The sequence below is a fragment of the Puma concolor genome, chromosome A1 (genome assembly GCF_028749965.1).
Source record: "Puma concolor isolate L17-30 chromosome A1, mPumCon1.1.hap2, whole genome shotgun sequence".
NCBI classification, from domain to species: domain Eukaryota; kingdom Metazoa; phylum Chordata; class Mammalia; order Carnivora; family Felidae; genus Puma; species Puma concolor.
In genome coordinates this window covers 171,080,591-171,101,506 of record NC_141667.1, presented here as the reverse complement: position 1 = coordinate 171,101,506, position 20,916 = coordinate 171,080,591, and the positions used below count along the sequence as shown (strand labels likewise).

General features: G+C 39.2%; 2 protein-coding genes and 1 long non-coding RNA gene across 11 annotated transcripts in view; 2 read left to right on the top strand and 1 right to left on the bottom strand.

Moving 5' to 3' along the window:
- The window catches only part of UBAC2 (UBA domain containing 2), a 258,006-nt gene that overhangs the window by 170,185 nt on the left and 66,905 nt on the right, over nucleotides 1-20,916 (top strand). The gene's annotated exons all lie outside the window — the stretch shown is intronic.
- On the bottom strand, nucleotides 290-15,427 carry GPR183 (G protein-coupled receptor 183). 3 transcript variants are annotated; one of them, XM_025924518.2, is made up of 2 exons: nucleotides 15,298-15,427; nucleotides 290-1,929 (listed from the first exon to the last, which is right to left on the bottom strand). In XM_025924518.2, the coding sequence occupies exon 2, from the start codon at nucleotides 1,912-1,914 to the stop codon at nucleotides 826-828; it is 1,089 nt and encodes a 362-aa protein (XP_025780303.1). In that variant the 5' UTR covers nucleotides 1,915-1,929; nucleotides 15,298-15,427; the 3' UTR covers nucleotides 290-825. The 3 variants fall into 3 exon arrangements, with proteins under 3 accessions (XP_025780303.1, XP_086565210.1, XP_086565211.1); XM_086709084.1 differs by lacking the exon at nucleotides 15,298-15,427 and adding an exon at nucleotides 7,028-7,164; XM_086709085.1 differs by lacking the exon at nucleotides 15,298-15,427 and adding an exon at nucleotides 2,707-2,793.
- LOC147584648 (uncharacterized) lies at nucleotides 15,407-20,768 on the top strand. The gene is made up of 2 exons (XR_015252135.1): nucleotides 15,407-17,990; nucleotides 18,243-20,768. It is a non-coding gene; the product is annotated as an uncharacterized LOC147584648 (long non-coding RNA).

Genomic DNA, 20,916 nt, shown 5'->3' with positions numbered 1-20,916 from the left:
AGGGAACTACCAACCTATGAATAAAAGAGGAATGATCCCCTAAACCCAAGCATATTTGCAAGTTTTTTTATTCCCAACCAGAATTCAGCAAGTGGACACTCCTCTCAGTGTGTACCTCCACATAAAATCCTTGTCATATTCCTGAGCTGTGGACCCTTAGCTACTGGCTGCTTGGGAAGAGAGCTCAGTGCTCTTATCTGCCTCAGTCACCATCATTATAATGTTGCCATCCAAATCTATCCACTGCTAGTTCTATTCTCTCCTTAAGTAAGCATTGAAAGACACACTCTTAATTTTGTAGCATCCTGCTCTTTATTCCAAAAGAGTTCTTTGAAACAAAATTTTATGACTCAGAACAAAAGAAAAGAAAATGCTGATATTATCAAGGAGATTAAAGTCTAAGATTGAAAGAAGTGTGGGTCAAAGAAATATGTTAACAAAAAGAAACATGTTACAATATTGACATTTTTACACTGGCAATATACATTCCCACAGTCTTTTTTTCTTTTGCCAGATTATTGGTAGGAAATACTGATGTTTAAATTTGTCATTAACATAAAAAGCTTTTTATACTGAGAGATATTAAAATAACCTCCCTTTTGGTATAGTATTTTATTTACACATTAGAACTTTGCTTTATGTTGTTTTCTTGAGTATAAAAAATAATATATACCAGTTTACTTCCAATTTGGGGAGCTCATGCCCCATGAAAGGAATTTACAAGAATCCTAATTGGAAGTTGAACAATCATTTTGCTTTATAAGAAAAGTCCACCAAAGTTCATCATGCGGTCTCTTTGCTATAAACTCAAGACTTAATTCGTTTTTACTTTCCATTTAAAGACTTGGAATGTATCATTGTTTGAGTTTCTGTCATCTCACGTGAGTTTTCTTCAGGGGCTGACTTCACGGCACTGGAAATTGATACACTGACCTGACGCTTCAACATCTTCATAACCTTTCTCTTGTACCCTTTACATGCAAAGAAATATATGAAAGGGTCCATGCAGCAATTGAAGTTCATCAGACATACCGTAAAGTGCAGAGAAATCTGGAACGAATGTCTTTGGCTACATTCCAGTAAATCAGGAGACTGAAGCTTCTTAATCATGTGTTGAATAATTGCAACATGGTAAGGTGTGAAACAGAGAACAAACACAACAATTATAAAAATAATTGTGTTGAGAGCCTTTTTGTTTACACCAGATTTCTCAGTCAGTGGGTTTTGTTTGGCAGTTTTAAAGAGTTTGCAACAGATTTGAGAATAGCAGATGAGAATGACTAGGAGAGGGAGCACGTATCCTATGAAACACGCACCCAGCAGAATCCAGGGAAGAGATTTTGTTTCTTCAAAGTTCGGATACTCCATGCATGTAGTCCTTTCTTCCTCCTGCTTTGACATAGGTTTTATGAGCAGTGGGAGTGTTTGAGCGAATACTACAATCCAGACAAATATGCAAATGCCTTTTGCATGTTCAATTCTTTTCATCTTGTTGTATCGCAGAGGGTGCACCACAGCAAAGAACCGGTCAATGCTCAAGCAGGTCATGAAGTTCACACCTGCGTATGTGTTGATATAAAACACGAGAGCAGTTATCCTACACAAGGCCTCACCCATTCTCCAGTCAAAGCCCAGTGCATAGTAGGCTATCCGTGTAGGCAAAGCAGTGGTAAAAAGTATGTCAGAAATCACCAGATTTGTTGAATATAGGGTGGTAGAGTTGATTTTTTTCCTGTTTTGAACAATAACAACCAAGGCTAGCACATTTCCCACAAGCCCGATTATGAAGACAATGCTGTAATGCAGAGGCATTAGTATCCTGGCTGTGTTGTGGTGTGAATAGAGGTCACAGTCACTTTCCTGAGTTGCTGCAGAGGGTGTAGTAAAATTGGTGTCCATTTTTGTATCCATCATTGGTGTTCAAAGTCTCTAGAGAGAACCAGGGAGAGTACTTTTAATTAGAAGTGCATTTAACTAAAAGTAATATAAACTGCCTTTTATAGATCAAACTTTTAAAATTTGTGAAAATTTATAGAATTTTTTAAAATCTGTGATATTTTACACAGTAAAGGAAACCATCAACAAAACCTTAAAAAGGTAACCTAGTAAACTGGAGGAGATATTTGCAAATGATCTATCCAGTGAGGGGTTCGTATCCAAAATATATGAGGAACTTTTATGACTCAAAACAAAAATAATCTTGATTAAAAATGAGCAGAGTACCTGAATAGGCATTTTTCTAAAGAAGACCTACAAATGGCCGGCAGACACATGAAAAGATGTTCAACATCCCTAATCATCAGGGAAATGCAAATCAAAACCACAGTGAGGTATCACCTCACACCTGTCAGATGGCTAATATCAAAAAGACAAGAAATAACAAGTGTTGCCCTGGATGCAGAGAATAGGGAACCCTCTTGCATTGTTGGTGGGAATGTAAATTGGTTCAGCCACTGTGGAAAGCAGTATGGAGCTTCCTTAAAAAATCAAAAATGGAAATACCACGTGATTCACTAATTTCACTACCGGGTATTTAAAGAAAACAAAAACACATATTCAGAGAGTTAATATGTACCATTTTAGCATTATTTGTAATAGTCAGGATATGGAAGCAACCCAAGTGTCCATTGATAGGTCAGTAGATAACACACACACACACACACACACACACACGAATATTACTCAGCCATAGAAAGGAGATCTTACCATTTGCAACAACGTGGATGGATCTAGAGGGTATTATGCTAAGTAAGACAGAGAAAGACAAATACCAGATGATTTCTCTTATACATGGAGTCTAAAAAGCAAAACAAACCAAAAAAAAAAAGCAGGAACAGATCCATAAATACAGAGAATAAGCTGGTAGTTACCAGAGGAGAAATGAGTGGGAGGGAATAGGTGAACTAGATAAAGGGGATTATTAAGAAGCATACCTCCAGGGGCACCTGGGTGGCTCAGTTGGTTAAGCATCTGATTTCAGCTTAGGTCTTGATCTCACTGTGAGTTCAAGGCCCACATCAGGTTCTGTGCTGACAGCTCAGAACCTGGAGCCTGCTTCGGATTCTGTGTCTCCGTCTCTCGCTACCCCTCCCCCACTCACACTCTGTCTCTCCCTCTCAAAAAGAAACATTAAAATTTTTTTTTAATTTTTTTCTTTAAAATAAAAGAAGCACCCCTCCAAAAGAAAAAAAATCTATGAAATGTAATATGTTTACATATATAGTAACAAGAACAGAGAATAAAATTTATGTTTTTACTTACAATTCGGTGATTTTGGCAAAGCCCTGGCAAAGGAAATAAGAACCATCTAAATAGAGCAAGTGTATTTTTGTGACAAGAGGGAACATGCTAACTTTTTAGGCAGAAATTCCCTCCTGCCCCGCCTGTTTTCAGAATCATTGTCTGGTTAAGAACAAAATTGTGTGGCACCCCACATTTCAGATGGGAGCAAAACTTTGCTTTTAAATTGAACTTCAGTTGGATTTTTTTTTTTTTTCTAAATGCATATCACTGCCAGGAAATGAAATCAGTCACACATTTATTTAGTGAAATACGAACTTACCACAGTGATCTGATTTGTGTTAACCTAAAAAGTATGAGAAACAGGCTAAGGCCTTGTTAGGAACTGAAAGTTAGGGTTTCTTTTAAAAAAGAAGAAGATGATGACCACGACAACCACGACAAAAACGACGAAAAAGAAAGAAAAAACTGAAGCCATTTCAGGGGAAATGTTAAGATTAATTCTGAACTAGATCGTTCCACAAGTATGCCACTGATGCGTGCAGTGTGCGTTCCTACGTTTTGCGTGCTTGTAAGCATTACACGTTGTGGTGTCTTGTGCTCTGCTTTATTCACCTCACGTGTTCATGGATCAGTGTCATCTATTTGTCATGTGTAGATCTTACGTAGACATTTTATAGATATTTCTGCAGTATTCCAGTGTGTTAGTGCATAATTTGCTTAGCTATTTCCTTGATGCATAGTTGGGTTATTTCCAATTCTTTTCTTGTTATAAATAATGTTAAGACGAAATTTAAAGTCCTGCGTTGAAAAGTAGAAAACAATAATAAAACTCCTTATAGGAGGCTGAGCTTTGATAAAACTTAGGAAGAGCAGAGTAGTAAATTCTGTGATGTTATCTTTAGAAGAAAAATGATACTCTGATAGGACTATGTGCACAAATCTCATCTGAAAGTCACCAAAATTAAGGGAAAATGTCTATATATCTAGTGACGATGGTTTATGTTAAAAGAAAACAACTCTCTCCCTAGCCATATCAAAACACCAACTACTACTCTGCTGTATTAAATGAACTGCATCTCTGCTAACTTACTTCTAACAGTCTTAAACAGTGATAGCAACAGACAGTGAGGGTTTTCAGAGCATTGCTCTAATGTTATAGGTGTGCGTTACATACAGTGTTGATAGGTTAATTGTTAAAATATGGAAATACAACCTAAAGTAAAAGGGAACAAAACTGGAAGTAGTACTTTCTGTTAATCAAGAAAATATAGGAAAAGAGACTATGAGAAAGAAATATAAATAGATTGAACTCACCTATTAAAAGAGACTATTGGTTTGGATTAAAAAAAAAAAATCCAGCTGTGTGCTGTTTAGAAGAGAGAGGGCTCAAAAAAGTGACTCAGAAAAGTTGAAAATAAAGATATGGGAAAACATGTATCAGGCAAATCCCAACCAGTAGAAAGCTAGAGTTAGCAATACTAACATCAGAAAAAAACAGAATTGAAGGCAAATTCAATATTAATAGGGATGAACAGGGTCACTACAGAAGTTAAAAAGAGGAGTTCACCCAGAATATAAAAACAATTTTGAACTGTGCATGTAACAGCAAAATTTAAAGGAGAAATTGGAGATTTTAACACATCTTCATTAGAATATGTCAGATAAAGATTAAAGACTTAAAAGATTTACCCAGTGAGACTTCACAGAATTTGTGCTGAAGGTACATGAACATTTTTTGCAAGTTTGTGTACTAGGTCATCACAGGACCTCAGAGCTTTTAGAAAATATGTTACCTAGCAGCTGACATTCCAGTGACTACAGTGCAACTAAATTAGAAATGAACAATACAGAGATAAAGGATACATTTAGAATCTAAAAAAGTATGTTTCTAAGGAACTCGTGGGTTAAGAAATCACTATAGGATTTTGAAGCAGTTAGAACAAAATGACTAAAATACTACATGCCAAACAATGGGATGCAGCTGAAGTGTTAATCTAAGATAGATGTAGAGCCTTGAATGCATTTATTTTATTTGCAGATTTTTTATTTTGAAATAATTTTTATTTGAGTATAATTAACGTAATGCTACATTAGTTTCAGGTGTACAGCATAGTGATTCAACATCTCTATATGCTTGTGTATGCATTTATTTTTTAATTGAATTTATTTAATTGAAAATAGATAAATATACAGTTCAGGAAGCTAGAAGAAAATTGTTTGCCCAAAGAAAGTAGAAGAAAGTAATAATAAAGATGATTACAGAAATTAATAAAATAGAAAACAAAACAAACACCTAATAAATAAGGAATTTCTGTTTTGTGCAGAAAAAAAAAATGGAGTGATTCTTGAAAGGGAAATCATGGGAATTGCAATTGTGGAATGAAAGTAGAAAAACCTTATCCAGTGAGTTGAGAAAGGCTTCTTGTGAGAAGTAACTTTTCAAGAACTGAGACTAGACATGGAGAGGTGAAAATTTCAGGCAGGGCTTGCGACTTGGGAACAGATAGCAAGAACTTCTTTTATTTTTGTACTTTCTGTGAATTTTTTTTTCTGAAAACCTCAATGTGTATGCTTTATTTTGAGGAATATTTCTCAACAGGTTCGGGAAATGCTTCTAAAACAAATATTAGGATAGAAATTCTCCATATGAATAAATGCCATTGTAGAGATTAGGAAAGTCACATTAACATAAGACTCAGAGAAGAATGTCCCATTGCTTGCCATGTTGTAAATGTGTGTCCAGTTTCTTTACTGAAGTATGGCACTTGGTAGAGCCAGAAATGGCAGGGGTTTCAGAACATCTGATGCTCAAGAATATTTAACACAGTGTTAATTATAAAGATGCACATTTGCAAGCCAATCAAATGTCCATCATCAGGACATTGGCTAAATATTTTATGGTATAGCCATAGAGTGGAAATGACATTGTGGATGCCTGTTTCTTGACAGGGAATAATGTTCAGTAAGGAAAGCAGATTATACAACATGCCACTTTGGAGGAAAAGCAATTATGTATACATACATGTACACACATCTGCATGGATATGTATGCCAGGACATAATTTTGTATAAGTAACTTTTGAATTTTATCCATAAACTCTTAAACTTTTGTTCTTTTTAAAAAATATTTATTTATTTATTTTGAGACAGAGCAGGAGAGGGGCAGAGAGAAAGAGAGAATCTCAAACAGGCTCTGCACTGTCAGCACAGAGCCCAGTGTGGGGCTCAACCTCATGAACCATGAGATCATGACCTGAGCAGAAATTAAGAGTTGGTTGCTCAACCAGCTGAGCCACCCAGGTGCCTGAATATGTGCTTAAATTTTTAATACTAAACATGAATTTAAATTTTTAATACTGAACATGAATTGACTGTGAAATGAGTAAATAGGCAAATAACTTCATGTGAGGAAAAACATTTTTTTAATTCAGTTCTTTCAAAAATCTTGTCATCTGACATACATTTCAAAGCTAGCCCTTTAGTGCCCTTTACTCAGATTGATGCATTAATTTTTATTAGGTGCCTACCTTTAAGTCCTATCTGGAAGAACATTTGTATTGACCCTTGTGGGCTAAGTACTGCTGTCTGCTCCCTACTTGCCATATGAGGAAAGCAAGTGCCATAGAGCTTAAAAGGTCATGCTAGATCCTTCTCTCTGGTGACCTGGCTTCAGGTCTCCTACCCTGTCCAATTCTTGGCAAGGGCAGCTGGTTCATATTGCCCTTGAAGAACTGAGAGTTTGTGGTTTTGAAGTGGTGGTCTAGGCTTTAAGAACCATCTTTACCTGTAAATAGCCTGGGAACAAGGTGTCCCCTCCACTGCAGAGCCAGGCAACGATCCTTCCTAAGGACAGTGGGGTCCCCACTTCTAGGACAGTGTAGATCACTGATGGGAAGACTCTTGAGGGACTGCTTACTGCCCACCCTTGTCCTGAGTCAGTCAGAGAAAGACACCTGCACAGTGCGGACCAGTAAATGGGATGGCTCAGAAATGGTCTTTGGTAAAGATGAATCTAGGTTGTCTTGAAATCTGGTGATGTTTCAGTACCCTCTCGAAGGTTGATTCTGTTAATGGCACTAGTATGTTACCTTAGTTCTTGATTATATCTATCCTGGGCTATTCATGCTATAGTTTTAGTCATTTTTATCTTTTCCAAATTGAGAGAAATATTCTTTCATATACTTGACTGTTACCCCATTCTTACCTGAATCAATCCCAGTTTATTATCATCATCCCTGAGATATTATTTTATATCCTCCTTTAATCATTGAGGACTCAAGATTACTTTCTTGAACCTTGACTTACTCCATTCTTTTATTCAGCAAAAATTGTTTTCAGTGCCTTCATATGCTAGGTCCTGAAATTACCGAGATGGTATCTTTCAATATGGGAGGGCCTGAAATGGAAGGATGATGTTGGGAATGTGCTGTTATCTGAATGAGGGAGCATTGTCTCACTGTTGTTTAAAGGACTCCTACTCACACATACTAGGGTTCTGCTTGCTCTTTGGATTACTGTGTTCCTTACCAACCTTTGGATTGCCAGTTGTTCTTTTAATCATTTTTTCAGGTATAACTAACTTCCTCTCACCCCCCCTTCCTCCTTTTCTTCCTTTATCTGTTTATTTTTTAATACATTTTAAGTATTTTACAGTTTTTAAAATAAGTTCATCCTTTTTTTTTTTTTTTTTTTTTTAAGTTAGCTCTATGCCCAACATGGGGCCTGAACTCATGACCCTGAGATCAAGAGTTGCATGCTCTACTGACTGAGCCAGCCAGGCACCCCTTAAGTATTTTACATTTTTATAATCTTTAGACGACAGCTCTGTCATGTTATTAGGATAAATATACTGAGTTGTACTTGGAGGTACTATGACTTATCATTTCACTGCCTAGAGAAAAACACAAAGTGTTTGTTCTTCATCTTTTTTCCTTAGAATACTTTTTATCTATAAGAATTCTAATTCCCTTATAATGCTTTCTAATGACAAGGTATGTGTGGCCACTAAACTGTCCTTAGTGCCCCACACCATGAGGAACATGAATGAGGACTGAAGCCTTTGCCCTGTGGGCACAGTTAGTAACTGGGCTGCATGGAGCGTGGGGGCCGCATTCAGATTCCACCTGAGGAACCCGCTTACCTCCTGACAGCTGGCTGCAGCCACCCTGGCAGCCATCTGTGCCAGTTCTCTTACCAGTTATGTCACTGAGCAAAGGGGTCTATCCCAGTTTTGTCTCTGTAATGCAGTAATGAGATAACTCTACTGCCAATCTAACATATGCAAAACAGCAGGCTCTCCCGTAGCAAAATATCCTCCACCGTATTTTTACTTATGTTTTCGGAAGTGGGTCTGTGTGTGTTCTCTAGAGTTGATTTCATTGCTGCTAGAGTAGCTAACATATCTTAAGACATTATCATCTCATTTTTGCATAACCGGACGTGTTGACATGAACTGACAAGTTCTTTCTAGCCACAGAAAGGAGGAAAATAAAAGGCTCCCCCCCAAAAACTCATCTATTAGTATTTAAGAAAATTGAGCGCTAATGTAATTTGTTCCTGGAAATATTTGCCCTGGCTACCGACTTGGAGGCATTTGTGATTGTTCACAGATCTGTGGTCCCAATTTGCTTGCTTGGATAATTATTTTCTTAGATTTTATTTGTGGCAGAAACAAAATAAAACCTTCACTGTACTTGTAGATTTAGTGTGAACTAGGATATTGGCTTTTAGTTTTTGCTTTAAGATTCTGAAATGTCACCTTTACCCCTAATATTTATTCACTTAATAAGCATCAACAGCCTTAAATGAAAAGGAGTTAAACTTTTAGTAATTTTGTTTAAAGTTAGGCCTTAGCGGGGCGCCTGGGTGGCGCAGTCGGTTAAGCGTCCGACTTCAGCCAGGTCACGATCTCGCGGTCCGTGGGTTCGAGCCCCGCGTCAGGCTCTGGGCTGATGGCTCGGAGCCTGGAGCCTGTTTCCGATTCTGTGTCTCCCTCTCTCTCTGCCCCTCCCCCGTTCATGCTCTGTCTCTCTCTGTCCCAAAAATAAATAAAAGTTGAAAAAAAAAATTTTTTTTTTAAAGTTAGGCCTTAGCAGTGGATTGAATGGCTCAAGTCATGTGAAATGATAAGCTGTAAGAGGTGACTTCTCTATAAGGCCAAGTCTACTGAAGACCATGTTTACACTTCAAGACGGTCTGACTCAAAGTGCCCATGCACCAAAAAGGAAGTTCTAGGAGCGCACTTTCAAAAATAAGAGCTGAACGGGCGCCTGGGTGGCTCAGTTGGTTGAGCGTCTGACTTCGGCTCAGGTCATGATCTCACAGTTCGTGGGTTCGAGCCCCGCATCAGGCTCTGTGCTGACAGCTCAGAGCCTGAGCCTGTTTCAGATTCTGTGTCTCCCTCTCTGCCCCTCCCCTGTTCATGCTCTGTCTCTGTCTCAAGAATACATAAACATTAAAAAATTAAAAAAAAAATAAGAGCTGCAAAAATGTGGACTTAGAGATATGAATTGTATTTGCATATTATTAAATGAGGAGTATTGATTGATCTGATTCTTTCTCTGATTTCTCTGGAGACACTGTCCTTTGGCTGTGTTGTTGAGGAGAGGTAAGGTTGAGGGAAAGTTTCTGGAGTGGGAAAAAATGAAATCATTGAGAAAGGAGGGGGCGGGCGAAAGCTTGGGTTCAGTAGAAGAGCAAGAATTCGGTGTGCTGAGGAACTAGGCGAGCACAGATGTATCACGATAGCAGGCAGAAGCTGGTTGGTGCCCTTGAGAGGAAACCTACTCCACGGAAGAAAGGAATCGTTGCTTCTTCCCCTGGTTACCTAGTTTTATGAGTATTTGTCAGTTACTTGAAAAAAACCTTCTTGCTCTGACTCACACAGGGACTTCTAAGTTCGGTCCAGTGTCGCACATGTCATGGCCTACCACTCAACCAGTGATTTTTTTGCCCACCTTCTTTTTAGTTGGCTAAACAACCATCACCTGGGCAGTTGTGTGGGCCATTTGCCCATAAAGGGGGCAGGTGGGAAACATTAATTCCTAATTGTGGGAAAGAAACCTGAGGCACAGCCGTGTTGTGACCAGCACTGGCACAGCCTCTCTTCACTCCATTGGCAAAGTCAGGTTGTGTGTTCCAGTAAGCTGCCACTTGGCTGTTTGTTTCACAGTCAGTATGCGCCCCAGTTCACTTAGTGAAATAAGTCTTTCTACACTGCCAGGTGATTTTTTTTCCCCAGCCAGCTTTGAGTCCTAAGTTGATGGCTCACTATGTCTATGATCAGGATTCATTTTTGGAAGGATATAGGGAACGTTGTCCAGGAAGGTGGGACACTGATAGCTGCCTGAACTTTCTCAGGATAGAATCTCGCACCTGCCAGAGTGTTTATGTTCAGAGTGCGGTTGTCTGTGGTCGTCTGCGGTTGGCCTGTCTGAGGGGACCTCCCTACCCTGCCTCTGGGTTTGTGGAAGTGTGACCCTCCTGCTGATCCCATGGCACAGGCTGCTTCTGACCACCTCTCAGTAGGTCTGCAGAGGGTCACTTACGGGACAGTGCACAGAGAACTACTTCTTTGCTTTTGTTTTTTTTTTTTTTTGAATTTTAGAGAGAGGGGGAGTGTGTGAGCAGGGGTGAGGGGCAGAGAGAGTGAGAGGGAGGGAGGGAGGAAGGGAGAGAGATCCTAGGCAGGCCCCAAGCTGAGTCTGGGGCTTGCGGCACTTGATCCCACCACCCTAGTGTCGTGATACGAGCCGAAATCAGGAGTCAGACACTGAACCTACTAAGCCACCCAGGTGCCCTGAGAACCTCTTGAAGACAGAAAAAACAAAAACCAAAAAAATGTGTTTGCCAGTTTGTAGTTTACTTTTAGTGCCTCTGCAGCATCCTGACCTAATAGGCACTGACTGAGGAAGACCACGTCGCCTTCCATAAACACATGCATTGGCATTGATGCAAAGGTGAAAGGGGCCTGACATTTGAATTACTTGATTAAACACCTACTTGCACATTTAGGGTTTCATATATTCCAGCTATTTTTCTTTCCCCTTTCACTGATTTTCTTTGTGTGGCTTTTGGCAGCTCTAACAAACTGAGTAGGTTGATGTGAAAGTTACCAACATGAACACAAAGGAGGTGGTAATACTAAGGACAGGAGTTACATCACATAATATTTAGGAACTGTAAGAAAACAGAATCCCGCATAATACGCATTTCAGTGAGGAAGACAAATACTGTGTTTCCATGTGGCATGATTTGACCTATAAGTACAATAACTGGATAATACAAAAAGATTCTTTTAAAAAAAATTTTTTTTAATGTTTACTTATTTTTGAGAGATAGAGACAGAGTGCGAGCAGGGGAGGGGCAGAGAAAGAGAGAGACACAGAATCCGAAGCAGGCTCCAGGCTCCGAGCTGTCAGCACAGAGCCCAATGCAGGGCTCGAATTCACGAACTACGAGATCATGACCTGAGCTGAACTCGGACACTTACTGACTGAGCCACCCAGGCGCCCCATAAAAAGATTCTTTGTAGTAAAGATCTCAGTCTGTGTTATCTTTATGTGCCTTTTCTCCTTAAAGTTCAAGGGAGTTTCAGGTTTTGTTTTTTGACTCATCTCCTGGAAATTAGTCAGAAACATCAGATATCCTTATTTTGTGGATAAGCAGAATTCCAGAGAGATTCGATCATTTGCTCAGGGTCCTCCATCAGTATAGGTACCAAGTCAGGAGTCACAAAGGTGTCTGGGACTCCATGCCGTCCCTCACTTGCTAACTCCTATCAAGTCAGCGGTTCCTGTGCCTGCAGCCTCCTGACTGTCTCCCACACTCAGCCTTGCCTCTGCACCATGTGTTTGTCGGTCCCTCTGCCTGTCTGTATACTACTCTCACTCCCACTGCCTGCCTTCAGGCCTCTCTCCCATCTCTCTGGAGCTCCTGCCACACCTTTCACAGTGCCTTTCAAATGCCGCACGTTGAACCCTGGGCTGATGGGAAGCTCTCTGACTCCCTGTGGCTGGGCTCTGCCTTACTCTTCAGCTGGCTCTCTGGCCACCTTCTCCCTGTGATGCCCTGGCTCCAGCTTTCCTAAATTATGTGCATTTTTTTGACGTTCTGTGTTCTGTCACAGCTCTGTGCCTTTCTGGCACTTTTCCTTCTTTCGGACGCCTCCTCTTCTTTGTCCTGTATCTTCAGCTCTTACTTTCCTTCAAGACTTAGTTCAGAGTCCGCTGTGCCTGGAAGCTTCCCTGATCTTATCCTGTCCTGCTCTGTTGGAGCACCCTCCAGAAAGACAGCGTGCAGTGTCCTCGTGAGGGCACTGTGTTCTCTACTAGCACCTGTATTGTTGAGTTTATTTTTCTGTTTCCCACCAGCCTGTGGAGTCCTGTGCATGGGAACTGTGTTAATTTTGTTTATCTCCAGCTGACCCATGACTGAGGCACAATAGACACCCACTAAAGAATGACAGAGTCCCAGCTTTCTAGATCCTTAGGCAAAGGCTCTTTATCAGAGTTCTTGATTAGTAGTAGGAACCAGTATCATTAAGCGCGGACTCTCCTCCAGGCACTGTTCTGGGCACTCTACGTATATTCACTCATTGAATCATCATAGAACTTTCACAAACCCATGTCCAGTGGTGAAACTAAGACACAGAGCACTTTCATGACTTGTCTTAAAGACATAGCTGTTAAATGTCAGGATTCAATCCTGGCAGTTTGGCTCCTAAAATCATATTTTGTGCAAAGTGTTTTATCCCTGGCTCCTGTTACCAAATCGATCTGATGTTACTGGTAGAAAACAGGTTAAAAATAGGAAAACATCTTAAAAGTTTAACATGTACCAACTCATCCTGTCTGAACTAGAGAGAAGAGGAGAACTGGGGAGCTGGAAGGAGGGAGAGGAGGAGGGAAATATGCTGATTTAAATAAAGGCACTCATTAATTTACTTGTATTTTAAAGTAAGTAAAAGGTTTTACAAATGAATTTAGATTTTACTATTTTTAACAATATTTTCATAAAACAATTTAGATTGAAAGAAAATGGTGACTACCTAGGATAGCTTTGATGCTATTAATTTATATTTATGCTACTTTTTAGGTGTTTGTAGACTTTTAACAAAATATTTTTTATTCTTCTCTTTGAGCTTTCAAGACACCACAAGGATCTTTGTTAACTCTACAGTTTTCAGGTGGTTTTCACATGCATTATCTCATCTGATATTGAAGCCCTGGGCTTTACAGATTTCTTGGAAAGCTCAGGAACTACATGGGCTGGAAGGACTTGCACACCGTTAGCACACTCCATGCTCTGTGGCCTTGAACCCTGCAGTAGGCCCTTACCCGTGGCAGGGAGGGAGGCATTACTTGTAAACTCCTCTGCTGGATGGGAAGCTCTTTTTTTAAAATGCACTCTTCTTAAGGATGATGGCTTTCTCCCCTACATTTTACCCCATAGAGTGTTTCAGAACCATCCTACAGTAGATACCTGGTAATGTCTGTGGATTTCTTAAGCGAGGGAAAGTCATATAGTGATCTGAGGTAGTGTTTATTCTAGTAAATGATTGGTCATGTTACTAATAAGTTCTTGGAAGCTAGTTAAAGTAATTTATAAGAGGCATTCCCACCCCCACCCCTACGCCCGCCCCCACCTCATGAAAGGTGAGCCAGTGAGTGAGCAGGCTTTGTGCAGCAGTGTGTTCTTTGTAGCGTTATGTCTCCAAAGTATGATTGAGTCCTGGGGAGAAAGCATGAGCTGAAGTAGTAGCAGAAGCAGATCCAGACAGCAAGCACAGATAGATGTTTACCCTCCATAGACTCAGTCTTTATGTAAAATATTCTGTGAAGATCTGCAAATAAGTGTAAGAAAAATAATTCTCACAAAATGATAGGGCAAGGAAACTTATTGGATTCATCCTTTGGTAGTTTAATGGGTAGAGGGTGGAGAGAATGATAGCAGACAGTTTTCTGGCGCTTACCTATGACAGCCAATGTGACAAGGATTTGGCAGTATTACTACTCCCGCGAGGCCACACAGTTTAGGAATAATCGAACCCAGGTCTAAGCCTGATTCCAGAGCCCATGCTTTGAACCAATGCCCTGTATTGTACTTGGACTGATACCCCCTAGAGCTCCCAGACACGCCTTCCTTTAGAGGAACTCTCCTCATAGCTTACATTTTGCCAAGAATTTCTGTTACTTCCATTCCCACCCTGGACATAAATGTTGCAAATCATTACATGTACTTCATTGTTTTGTGACATTTTTTTAGGCACATGGAAATTCTAGAAAAAATAGACCTGTTTAGCTTTAGTGATCATCAAATAAATATAAAGCAAGCAACAGATTCATTTTACACTTATCAAATTAATTGTTTATATTTAGAATTAAAATACTCGTGTTGGCTAAGAAGCAGTGAAGCCCATACTGTCACTGGTTGGTGGGGAGGGGGGTGGGCAGCAAATTGGTAAAATATTTTTGTAAACCAAAGACTACCAGTTTATATATAAAGCTTGAGAAACATTTATACCCTTTGCCTAATGAATTCTAGTATTGGCACTCTGTCTGGAAAAGTACTAGAAAGTATAGAAGTAATAGTGTATAGAAAAGACCTTTAGGTATATAAACATGGTCAAATAGTAGAATGTGGCAACTTTTTTTGTTTCAAATTGTGCTAAATAACTTCTATACACATGCATTTAAGTGTAGGAATACTCCATTTTAAAATAATTTTGTTCCTTTCCCTTCATACTAAAGTACCCTGAAATATTGGCATTATTTGCTGACTTACACTTGATGCTGTTTTCTGTAACTGTGAGTTCACACAGAAGTACAAAGTAAGCCCCGTGTTTTGGCACAGATTTCAGTCATGGTCCCTTGTTCTCACCTACCTCGGTATTAGCTAATTAGATCTGCCAGTCAGCGGAGACTAAACTATATTGATACGATTTTTGTTAGAAATATTTATAGTTGTCATTGAATAGATTGTCTTCTTTACTTTATACCTTAATTAGGCTTTTAAAGTTTTACAAAATATTTAAATGAAATATCTAGTACTCACCTCTCGGTGACTTGTTGGGACCTCTGTGCGGTAGCAGTCCGTGTTTGCCCAACTGAAGTAGGTTACTTTGGCATGTTGCTTGAGAGATTATGCAGACATCCTTTTATGGTGGTGGCTTTTTTTGTCACGCTGTGACTGAGCATAGCAATGATTAGTTACCCTCATATATGCGTGTGCACTTTTTTTTTTTAAATGGGAAGTGAAATTTTTCTGTTAGTGATTTTTTTTTTACCAGTTATCCAAAAACCCCTAGGAATTTATGCATTGCTAATATCTATGGAACTTTATAAGTTTTTTAAATAAAGATTTAAATCAGTATTAAAAAAAATTCTTTGAAAGGAAGACTAAAGCAATAAACCTTAACCAGAAAAAAAAAAAAGATAATTACTGATGATTTTGTATCTAGATTCTGTGTAAAAGTATGAGTTTTTAATGCTTTAAAGAAAAAAACATCAACTGTGACAGTTTTGTCTACCTGGAAACTTGATGCAGAGAGCAGTTTACTCATTCTCTATCTTAATGAGAAAGAAACAAAGGTTTCTGTGGTGAGTGGGAGAACGATGCTCTTTTGCATTGTACAGGGACAGGTGGATGTTTTCAGGCAGGAGCCCAGCTGACAGGATCGGTGACTGCATGGACACATGGATGACAAGCGAAGAGTTGAAGGGGGACATCTTACAGCTGATAGCCCAGTCCTTTGCAGAGGATGGAGACCTGTGCTATTCACCTTTCAGTTCTAGGTGGCTCAGTTTAAACCAGCATTAGCTATCCAAATGCAACTTCTGTGTAGGCTAATGAATAGCAGTGTAGTGGTCAGAATGAGAGAGGTGATAGTTACACTTACCCAGAACTGACCTGGCCATTCCCAGTCAGTTCTGCGTGCTGCATTTTACGAAAGGCATAAATGACCATGTGATAGGGCTGGTAAGGGGTCTGAATCCCAGGTCTTAGGAGAAATGATTGAATACACCGAGAATGTTTAGGCTTGGCCAAGATGTGATCATCTTCCTCATGCATTGGAAGCTGTCCCATAGAGAAGGATTTAGTTGTGTATGTCAGTCCTCCCAACTCCAGAGAATAGAAAGAAGGCCAGTAAGAGGAAGCCACTAGAGACAGCTTTCAAGTCAAAATATGAAGGTAGTTCCCAAAAGTTAGGGTCATTAAAAAAAAAAAAAAATGGAAGAGGCTTTCTTATTTAGGTGCCTACATAAACTGGTTGACTGTCTTGAGGGATGACACAGAGAGAATTGAATCATTTGGTAGGAATTTGTAACTCTGACTTCACATCTTCCACTCCAGAATCTGGCAGAAGGGCCAAGGGGCTTCAGCCCCTCAGTGGTATCATTCCATCTAGAAGCTTACTAGGTTCTTCTAAGCTCTAAAATGCTGGAGATGTTGAACACTGTCAAACAGAAGAGCAACAACTTACCCAATTCTTTGTGCCTCCACCTCACTGTCTGTAAAATAAAGGTACTGAAGTAAATGATCGCCAAGATAATTCCTAGTACAAAAATCCTGAGGGGGCAATATAGATATTTTATGATTTGGTGATAAATATGATAAAATATTCTAGAATTAATTTATTTAAAACTTGGATTGAAGAATATTTGAAGAAGACAGTGTTGAGAAGCTTCTCGATTTGTTGAAAGAACATCCTGGTGCGGTGCTTTGGTTTTTAATTTTTGAAAGAGTTTTTATTAAGTAAAGCATTGTTATATGATGAAGAACTCAACCAGGTAAAGTAAATGTTCTAGCGAACTGGATCCACCTCTATTTGGTATTAGAGTGTTTGAATATATAAAGAAAAGGGTGCAGGCTGATTGTCCTGTGAGATGCTGTGAGGGTTTAGCGTGCGTTAACTTCATGAGCCCACAAACCTTTTTTTTATTGTTATTGAAAGTTACCAGGATTTCTTTTGTTGTACTATAAAAGTGCAGTCAATGTACTTTTCTGTAGAAGAGATAAGATGGACATTTGTGACCTGAACTGAGTGTTTTTTATGATTTTCTTCTTTCAAGTACAATTGTGAGTATGCAATAGATAATAAATATTAGTGACATCAGTTGAAATAGTGAATGAATGAATTATAGCCTGTTTTCCTCTTTTCTTTACTTCACCTTCATATGTTTAAGTCAGATAGGGCTTCCAGAAGTTAGCTATTCACAGTTTGGAAAGGGTCAAACTGAATTATTGCTGACAATATACAGAACAGATGTTGTGTCATAAAATAAGGAAAAGAGAAAAACTGGTCAGTGACTAATAACATTATGATATTTTGTGAAGTCTGTGTGTATAGAAATAGCAACGGAAATTTCTACAAAACAACCTGTATATTCGTGGTCTGAAATGTGTGCTTTTGTATTATGGGTGTATGTGGTCTAGTACTTAGTCATCATTTAAAACTATACAGTGATTAATAACTTCTAAGGAATTTTTAAACTTCTTTTATTGGTATATAAGACATGAACTGTGGTCATTAAAAATTCCTATCAGTTTTGTCTTAGTTTACGTTGAAATGTAACCTCAAATAAGAACGTGGCTTCGGATTGTCTATTGTAACATCATCCTTTACACTTTTTTGGAACTTCTATAAATTAAGTACGTCAAAGAATATGTTCTGTGGTGAGATCTCTCAGGTACAACCAAAATAGAGCTTTCTTATTACCAAGAGACCCACAGGCCATATTTTGAGTGTATATATGAAACTGTATGTTGTTGTTTTTTTTTTTTTTTTTTTTAATTTTTTTTTCAACGTTTTTTTATTTATTTATGGGACAGAGACAGAGCATGAACGGGGGAGGGGCAGAGAGAGAGGGAGACACAGAATCGGAAACAGGCTCCAGGCTCCGAGCCATCAGCCCAGAGCCTGACGCGGGGCTCGAACTCATGGACCGTGAGATCGTGACCTGGCTGAAGTCGGACGCTTAACCGACTGCGCCACCCAGGCGCCCCTGAAACTGTATGTTTTAATCCCACTAAAAATAATAAAACAAGATGCTTTTTTAAATAAAAGGCAAATTCTGGGTAGTTTGCCATTTTAAAGAGAAACTCATTTATTCACCAAATATTTTTTAAGCAACTCCTCTGTGCCAGGCATGGTTTTAGAGAGTGGTGATAAAGCAATGAACAAAACGGGCAGAACGGGCAGAAATCCCAGCCTCTGTGGAGTTTCCCTCCAGTCAGGGAGATAGAGGATAAATAAGTCACACAGCAGATTAGGAGCTTATAGGTGCTGTGGGGAAAGGGAATAGAGAATGCAGAGTGGGGATGGGTCTGTGAGGTGGGGTAAGGGGTGCACTTTGGAATGAGGCAGCCAAGAAGGGCCTCTCTGAGAAGGAGCTCTTTGAGTAAAGACCGGAAGGGCGTGAGGGAGTAAATGGCACCACGTCTGTGGGAAGGTGGCCAGGACAGGCACGCACCCTGGGGCACCAAGTGCCTGCTGGTGCCGGAGTGAGACATACCTTGTCCAGCGTGGCTGGGACAGCAACAGCGAGTGGTGGGGAGGTCAAGTACAAGTAGGAGTAGAAGACCAAGTCTGAGATCTGGAATGCAGGGCCATGTAGGTCTTTGTAAAGGCTTGGGCTTTTACTCTCGTCTGGGGACTCACTGGAAGATTTTATGCCCAGGAGTGATTAACTTGCACTTTTTAACAGAAAGAATACACAGCTACTTAATCAACTTTGTTTGAGTTAAGTAAGTTGAATTGGAACAAAACAGTTTTTGTGTATTATTTAGAATGGCAATTTAAATAAGTCTCTGTTGCAGAGATTAATTCTGAGAGGGAATGTGTAGCTCAGGGTCTGGCACGGAATAGGAAAGGAGGTCAATTAACATTTACTAGATGAGGAAGAGAAGAATTTTCTACACAACAACCAGAATATTCTTTCAGGAAAGACAACTACATATTTGCTTGGATTTGCTCTTGGACGTATGTCTCATTCAACTACAGTCACAAAGAGGAAGTTTGTTTATAGAAAGCTATTGCCAACATTTTAAGCTATTTTCTCTATTATTTTACATTTCAAAGCTTGAAATTTCGTGGAGAATAAAATTATTTTCTCTTGTGGAATTAGTAAACTTTGCATCTTTGCTAAATAATTCTTAAGACTGCTGAGTATGCAGAGTTGAGAGATCAGCAGAGATGATGGTTACAAAGTAGATCAGATAGTTTTCGTTCCCTAACAAACCATTCTAAACCTGGTGATGGGGACGTGTAGGTGGTTCAGTTGGTTGAGCGTCAGACTCTTGATTTCGGCTCAGGTCATGATCCCAGGGTTGTGGGATCAAGCCCTATGTGGAGCCTGCTTAAGATTCTCTCCCTCTTTCTCCCTCTGCCCCTCTCCCCCATTTGCACACACTTTCTCTCTCAAAAATTAAAAAAAAAAATTTGAAAATTAAAAAATAAGTCTGTGTTCATTAAAATTGCTTTGTCAGTTTTTTTATAATCAGACAAATCTTGAGAGTCAATTATGTGTAAGGATTTACATTAGGTATTAGGAGGATGCAATGCTAAATAAAATATTGTGCTTTCTGACAATTTAATAGACTTTTTAAAACACTGTATAGTTAAAATGTGATCATAAAAATAAGCTCAAAATGGATTAGACCTGAATGTGAGGGCTGAAAGTATAAAACTCCTAGAAGACATAAGCAGTAACCTCTTTCACATGGGCCATACAAACTTTTTTCTAAATATGTCTTCTCAGGGAAGGGAAACAAAAGCAAAAATAAACTTTTGGGACTACACCAAAATAAACAGCTTTTGCACAGTGAAGGAAACCATCAATAAAACAATAAGGCAACCTACCAAATGGGAGAAGATCCTGCAAATGATTTATCTGATGAGGGGTTAATATCCAAAATATGTGAAGAACTTCTATAACACAACACCAAAAAGCCCCACAAATAATTCAATTTAAAAATGGACAGACAACCTGAATAGGCATTTTTCCAAAGAAGACCTACGGATAGCCAACAGACACATGAAAAGATGCTCAGTTGTCAGGGACATGCAAATCAAAACCACAATGAGATATCATCTTAATCTGTCAGAATGACTGCAATCAAAAAGACAAGAAATAACAAGTGTTGGCAGGAATGTGGGAAAAAAAAGAAACCCTCATACACTGTCGATGGGAATGCAAATTGGTGCCACCATTGTGGAAAACAGTATGGAGATTCCCTAAGAAATTAAAAATAGAATTACTGTATGATCAAGTAATTCCACTACTATTTACCCAAAGAAAATGAAAATGCTAATTAAAAAAGATAAATGCACCCCTGTGTTTATTGCAGCATTATTTACAATAGTCAAGATATGGAAGAAACCCAAGTGTCCATTGATAGATGAATGGATAAAGATGGAGCACACGTGTGCCCACCCTCCCCGCCATACACACACACACACACACACACACACACACACACACACACAGACACTGGAATATTAGCCATAAAAAAAAAAAAAATAAGGAATGAGATCTTGAGGGCACTTGTTGGGATGAGCACTGGGTATTATATGTGAGTGATGAATCACTGGGTTCTACTCCTGAAACCAATACTACACTGTTATGTTAACTAAGTTGAATTTAAATAAATTATGTACTAAAAAAAAAAAAA